The sequence below is a fragment of the Oncorhynchus gorbuscha genome, linkage group LG01 (assembly GCF_021184085.1).
Source record: "Oncorhynchus gorbuscha isolate QuinsamMale2020 ecotype Even-year linkage group LG01, OgorEven_v1.0, whole genome shotgun sequence".
Taxonomy (NCBI): Eukaryota; Metazoa; Chordata; class Actinopteri; order Salmoniformes; family Salmonidae; genus Oncorhynchus; species Oncorhynchus gorbuscha.
The window spans coordinates 94,244,822-94,252,763 of record NC_060173.1 but is presented as its reverse complement, the minus strand read 5'-3'; the positions used below and the strand labels follow the sequence as shown (position 1 = coordinate 94,252,763).

Below are 7,942 nucleotides of genomic sequence, written 5' to 3'. Positions count from 1 at the left end.
GAATTGGCTTCCTATTTTGCAACAAAGCATCCTTCACTCATGCTGCCAAACATACCCTTGTAAAACTGACCATCCTACCAATCCTCGACTTTGGCGATGTCATTTACAAAATAGCCTCCAATACCCTACTCAACAAATTGGATGCAGTCTATCACAGTGCAATCCGTTTTGTCACCAAAGCCCCATATACTACCCACCATTGCGACCTGTACGCTCTCGTATGGCTGGCCCTCGCTTCATACTCGTCGCCAAACCCACTGGCTCCATGTCATCTACAAGACCCTGCTAGGTCCCCACTTATCTCAGCTCACTGGTCACCATAGCATCTCCCACCTGTAGCACACGCTCCAGCAGGTATATCTCTCTAGTCACCCCCAAAACCAATTCTTTCTTTGGCCGCCTCTCCTTCCAGTTCTCTGCTGCCAATGACTGGAACGAACTACAAAAATCTCTGAACCTGGAAACACTTATCTCCCTCACTAGCTTTATATATAATATATGCCATTTAGCAGATGCTTTTATCCAAAGCGACTTACAGTCATGTGTGCATACATTCTACGTATGGGTGGTCCCGGGGATCGAACCCACTACCCTGGTGTTACAAACGCCATGCTCTACCAACTGAGCTACAGAAGGACCAACTGTCAGAGCACCTCACAGATTACTGCACCTGTACATAGCCCACCTATAATTTAGCCCAAACAACTACCTCTTTCCCAACTGTATTTAATTAATTAATTTATTTTGCTCCTTTGCACCACATTATTTTTATTTCTACTTTGCACATTCTTCCATTGCAAAACTACCATTCCAGTGTTTTACTTTCTATATTGTATTTACTTTGCCACCATGGCCTTTTTTGCCTTTACCTCCCTTCTCACCTCATTTGCTCACATCGTATATAGACTTGTTTATACTGTATTATTGACTGTATGTTAGTTTTACTCCACGTGTAACTCTGTGTCGTTGTATCTGTCGAACTGCTTTGCTTTATCTTGGCCAGGTCGCAATTGTAAATGAGAACTTGTTCTCAACTTGCCTACCTGGTTAAAGAAAGGTGAAATAAAAAATAAAATAAAATAAAAATCCTACACAACACTATCTTACTGTCCTACACAACACTATCTTACTGTCCTACACAACACTATCTTACTGTCCTACACAACACTATCTTACTGTCCTACACAACACTATCTTACTGTCCTACACAACACTATCTTACTGTCCTACACAACACTATCTTACTGTCCTACACAACATTATCTTACTGTCCTACACAACACTATCTTACTATCCTACACAACACTATCTTACTATCCTACACAACACTATCTTACTATCCTACACAACACTATCTTACTATCCTACACAACACTATCTTACTATCCTACACAACACTATCTTACTATCCTACACAACACTATCTTACTATCCTACACAACACTATCTTACTATCCTACACAACACTATCTTACTATCCTACACAACACTATCTTACTGTCCTACACAACACTATCTTACTATCCTACACAACACTATCTTACTATCCTACACAACACTATCTTACTGTCCTACACAACACTATCTTACTGTCCTACACAACACTATCTTACTATCCTACACAACACTATCTTACTATCCTACACAACACTATCTTACTATCCTACACAACACTATCTTACTATCCTACACAACACTGCCTTTCAAGAGCAGCACTATTTTTAATGCTGTAATGTCTCTCAATAGTAAAAGAGATGTAGGGTGACTGCATGCCCAAAGTGATCTCTCTGTAAATACGCTATCTTTAAATTATTTCACATGAAGTGGTTTGGAGGGGGGGTACTCAGAAGAGGGAAGAGAAAACATCTTTATCAACAATCTGCTGTGAGGGGCTATTAGTTTACTCCATCACCTGTATCACAGATACCAGACATAATTTTCAGCACCCTAGGAGATGTTTCCTAAAATATAGCCAACATCAGAGCGTGTTTGACATAGAGAGGACCCATGTGACTGAGAGTTTGAACCCAGGTTGATTGTACATATCTAAACAGTGTTAGCCTGCTGAACTAAAGCCTAGGCATTAGCTTGGGGAGCTTAACGCAAGGCTACCTTACCACCTCCGCTACACACACACACACACACACACACACACCTTATACACCACATCTATGTTCCTCAAGTCTACAGGTCTCAGGCAAGTCTACCATACCACCTCCGCTACACACACACACACACACACACACACACACACACACACACACACACACACACACACACACACACACACACACACACACACACACACACACACACACACACACACACACACACACACACACACACACACACACACACACACACACACACACACACACCACATCTATGTTCCTCAAGGCTACTGTTGCTATGCGAGCTTCACTGCAGTTTGTGTTACAGCTCTGTCTTGGCCAGTAACATTATGAATAATTCAATATCTTTAATGAAAAGAGACAAAGTGATTTTACTGATGGGAATAGACAATACCGTTCTCAGTAATTTCTGAGGGAAAAAAAGACAAATAAATGAAATAGATTCCGACATGAAGTTGAACAATTATCCAGGGTAACAATGGTGTGAAAGGGCTGGGAAAGAAAGCAGTTCATCCACCCACCCACCATCTCTTCTCTGCTGTTCTTTCATTCGCTGTTCCACTGTCTCATTTGCAATTCTAATACAGGGATGATTCCACTAATCATATTATGATTAAAAAGCACCACGGTACGGTAGAGCCGCCTCGTTGATCGCCGACGTGCCACTCAGACGTCACCATGGTGAGCTGTCGCACCGGAAATGAATTGAACGGAAAGGGTTGTCAGACTGTCACACTGATTGTCCACAGGTACGTTCATTGAAGGGGATGGGTGAATGGAAGTCGGACCTCCACTTCTGGAGATAAGACATGGGGGATATTCTATTTGATAGGTTGTGTCACTGTCAAGGCTGTGTGGGAATGTTCTACACCTGGATTCTGGGGTGATTGCTTGGTTTAATTACAATTTTAACACCAGCATACACACACCAAAGCTTTCTGTATAACTGTGGACAACACCAGGCCTGCTCCATCAAACAGACTTCACACTGAGAGAAAAAACAACTTAATTACACATCTCACTGTTTACTATAATGACACTTCTGTATGCTAAATGTATGCTAAATGTATGCTAAAGGGAGAGAAGGGGTGGGGGTTGAGAAACATCACTGTCTGTCTTTGACAGCCCATCACCTGCAGGACACTCTCTCACCTCTGGGAGCAAAACTGTCAAACACACACGTCACTATTTGTTACAATAAGTGTCAGGCGAAGACATCGTCCAGACAGTTTGACATGGTCAGCCCATGTAGAAAGAAATATTGTGCTGTATTATACAGTATTGATTTAAGCTCCTTGCGCCATTTTCAGGAGGCTAACAATATGAGTCTATGACTCACCATAATAATACACAAGTCCTTTATACACATCACAAGCCTCTCTTCCTTACAGAGCAGTAAGAGACATTACCCTCAGTTTAGACCTAATTACCTTCCAGTCAACTCCCGAGGCTGTGGGTGGATACAGGAAGATGTGGACTAATCAAAGACCCTGCAGGCTCAGACCCTGCCTGCATTCACCAGTAATTAGGCACACACACGCACGCACGCACGCACGCACGCACGCACGCACGCACGCACGCACGCACGCACACACACACACACACACACACACACACACACACACACACACACACACACACACACACACGCCAACCGACATTCACAAGCACCTGATTGATTGACTATAAGCTAAACATTTTTCATATTTTTTTGTAATAGCCATATGTCTGTCCATCTCCAGTAAGCTACCCAGGAAATGGCTAAGAATAGCCCATATTATAATACTGAGGGGTTTACTCTTAGGGAGATCTTAACCAACTGCATGCAATCTTTGAGAGAAATCAGGCATTTGTGTAAATACACTCTCATTTACATAAATACCCACAATCTGCCCACTTATCCCTATCTCTCTATCACACTGCCAGTGAATGTGCCTACCATGCTGCCAGTGAATGCCCACCAAGCTGCCAGTAAATGCCAACCTGGACAAAGCTGTAAACATGGTTTGAAGCACACTGCAGAAAGTCTCTACAGCAGAGATACTCACACAACTACAGTCTATCTACACCAACAAGTTCCTAGGATGGGGTTGGGCAGAGAGGTTCCCTGCCACGACAACCTCCTGTGTCTGTGTGTGTGCATATAGGGTGTGTGTGTGTGTATTCAGGGGCCTCCTGTTGTCTCACGTGGGGAAGCACAGCTGGGCAGCTTTTTCATCAGCGAGAAAAGAGGGCTAATTACTAAGATTGGGAGAGAGAGAGAGAGAGAGATGGTTAGAGAGAGAAATAGAAGAAAGAGGGAGGCTGGAGGAGAATGAGAAAGGGGGAACGAGAGAAGATGACGAGAGAAAGGGGACAAGACAAAGGGAAAAGAAAAGAGGGGGTGTAGAAAGTAAGGAGAGAGCGGTAAAGGAGAGCACCTGCCACCCTTTCTACTCATTGCTTTCTCTCTCTCTCCAATGCACACACACTCCCTCTCCTCCCACCCTGTGACAGAGGGTGGCCCCCCTCTTCCTCCAGCAGAGATGCAGAGAGAGAGAGAGAGAGAAATAGAGAGAGGTAAAAGGGAGGGAGGGATGTAAGAGGGAGGAGAGAAAGGGAGAGGCAGACTCATTCTGCTACCAGTGCGCTGTGCGCTCCTCTCTATGCCAGTACCTCTCCGATTGGCTCCCACACACACACTCACTTTTTACTGCACGCTACACACACTTATCCTGAGGAGCGCAGACACAGACAGACACTGTGAGGTTGTTGAGCGGGAGCGGCATGGAATGGAACCTCAGAAGGATGGACAGTGAACTCAGACAGATCAACTCGGACCTGCTGCAGCCCAGTAAGAGCATCAAGAAGCCCTCGTCAGGCACCATCACCCTCAACGTGGGGGGGCTTTCTGTATGCCGCGCACCGCACCACCCTCAGCCGCCACCAGGGGTCAGTGTTGGAGGAGCTGGCCAGCGGCAAAAAGACCGTCCAGCACACTGACTCCATGGGCAACCCCTTCATCGACCGTGACGGCCCTGTGTTCCGACACATCCTCAACTTCTTGCGGACCGGAGACCTGCAGCTACCCGATGACTTCCGAGAGGCGGGCCTTCTGAGACGGGAAGCAGAGTTCTACCGCCTCAGTGGATTGGTGGAGGCCATTTTGGAGTGGGAGGAGCTGCGGGCGGTACAGCGGGAGCCCGCCTTCCTGGAGGTGACTGACGAGAGGTCACAGGGCTTCAAGGTGTACTGTAGTGACCCCAGTTTCATTGACAAGGTCAAAGGTCGCCTGGTTCAGATCTCAAAGAGCCGTCTGGACGGCTTCCCGGAGGAGTTTGAAGTGTCGTCCAACGTGATCCAGTTCCGCCACTTCATCAAGTCAGAACCGGGCTCCAGGCTGGTGCTGAAGCAGGACAGTACCTTCGTGTGTACTCTGGAGTGTCTGAAGCTAGAGACGGTGATGCTGGCTCTGAAGGCTGGCTTCTCTATCATCACCTCTCTGGACAGCAGCAAGGGATCTGTGGTGGCCGCAGAGGCACTGCACTTTGTCAAGTAAGAGAGGGAAGAGAGGGGAAGAAGGAAAGATGGGAGAGAGGGATCTGGGAGAGAATGGACAGGGAGGTAGAAAGAGAAGGGAAGAGAATGGGACAGGTAACAGGCAGGTAGAGAGGGGAACTAGAGGGAGGAGAAAGGTGTCTGAATCCAGATTGACCCCTAGCACCTGGGCTGGAACTGCTGCAGGACAGAACACACACTCTCAGAGGAACAGTCTCCTACTGGATTGCATCAAGCTGCTTTTTCCATCCTGTCTGCTCCACCTTCAAACCAGCCTTTGTGTGCACAGTGAGGTATTACAGTGTGTGTGTTCAGTTGCTGTGGTCTAATATTTAGTTGTGTGACCAAGCCTTTTTCTGGATCCTGGGGGGGTGGTAGAGTGGAAGAACGTACTGACTGACCTACTGACGGTTGCTGAGTATTGGACGAAAACAATTGTATTATTCCAGAAACTTCTCACACATAGCCTGACTGGATGAAAGGTGTGCTTTGCAGAAAATATACACGTAGGGTTTAGACCCAAGGGTTCAAATCTAGCATGATGCATGCGCAGTGAAGATTTTCAAATCAGAAACCAACTTTGTGATTGTTTGATCACCTGTGCTGTGAGTGAGTAAGTGACAATGTGTTCATTTGGATATGTGAATGTTTTGTTTTACACACAATAAAAGTAATGAATATTGTCAGTCATTACATGATTATCTTGTTAAATATTACAGACATATAGCATCTGGAAATTGGTTTGGAATATTTCTTTCACAACACATGGAATTTGTGTTCATTCTTTTATATAGTACAAGGGGACTTGGAAATACAGTGCATTCAAAAAGCATTCAGACCCCTTCCTTTTTCCACATTGTGTTATGCTGCAGCCTTAATCTAAAATTGCTTAAATTAATTGTTTTCCTCATCAATCTACACATAACACACCATAATGACAAAGCGAAAACAGGTTTTTAGAATTTTTTTAACTACAACTGAAATACCTTATTTACAAAAGTATTCAGACACTGCTATGATACTCAAAATTGAGCTCAGCTGCATCCTATTTCCATTGATCATCCTTGAGATGTTTCTACAACTGGTTGGAGTCCACCTGTGGTAAATTCAATTGATTGGATATGATTTGGAAAGGCACACACCTGTTTCTACAAGGTCTCACAGTTGACAGTGCATGTTAGAGCAAAAACAAAGCAATGAGGTCGAATGAATTATCCGTATAGCTCAGAGACAGGATTGTGTCGAGGCACAGATCTGGGGAAGGGTACCAAACAATGTTTGCAGCATTAAAGGTCCCCAGGAACACAGTGGCCTCCATCATTCTTAAATAAAGTACGTTTGGAACCACCCTGACTCTTCCTAGAGCTGGCCCCCCTGTCACGTTCACTGTATTCAAACTCTCTGTCATAAATGAGCCACGGCGCAGCGTGAATATAGTTCCACATCTTTAATAAAGTGAAACTTTCACAAAAAACAGGTAAACAGAAACCGAACGTGACGCAACCGTGGTGCACACAAACACACACAGAAAATAAATAATTACCCACAAACACAGGCGGGAAAAAGGCTGCCTAAGTATGATTCCCAATCAGAGACAACGATAGACAGCTGCCTCTGATTGGGAACCATATCTGGCCAACAAAGAAACAGACAAACTAGAATGCCCACCGAAATCACACCCTGACCTAACCAAATAGAGAAATAAAAAGGCTCTAAGGTCAGGGCGTGACACCCCCAGCCAAACTGAGCAATCGGGGGAGAAGGGCCTTGGTCAGGGAGGTCACCAAGAACCCGATGGTCACTCTAATAGATCTCCAAAGTTCCTATGTGGAGATGGGAGAACCTTCCAGAAGGACAACCATGTCTGCAGCACTCAGGCCTTTCTGGAGAGACCTAGTAATAGCTGTGCAGCGACTCTCCCCATCCAATCTGACAGAGTTTGAGAGGATCTGCAGAGAAGAATGGGAGAAACTCCCCAAATACAGGTGTACTAAGCTTGTAGCGTGATACCCCAGAAGACTCTAGGCTGTCTTCGCTGCCATGTGCTTCAACAAAGTACAGAGTAAAGGCTCTGAATACTTACTGAATTAAAAAAATAATAATAATAAATTTAACAGGCAAGTCAGTTAAGAACACATCCTGGATGTCATAATGTGAATGCACCAATTTGTAAGTCGCTCTGGATAAGAGCGTCTGCTAAATGACTTAAATGTAAATGTAAATCCTTATTTTCAATGACGGCCTGGGAACAGTGGGTTAACTGCCTGTTCAGG

The 7,942-nt window shown here is 45.0% G+C and overlaps 1 protein-coding gene across 1 annotated transcript; it reads left to right on the top strand.

Annotated features, from left to right (window-relative positions):
• Positions 1-4,735: 4,735 nt before the first annotated feature.
• On the top strand, positions 4,736-6,359 carry LOC124025629 (BTB/POZ domain-containing protein KCTD4-like). The gene is given in 2 exon segments (XM_046339000.1): positions 4,736-5,012; positions 5,014-6,359. Coding segments are annotated over 2 exon segments (771 nt in total). The 5' UTR covers positions 4,736-4,898; the 3' UTR covers positions 5,671-6,359.
• Positions 6,360-7,942: the final 1,583 nt, after the last annotated feature.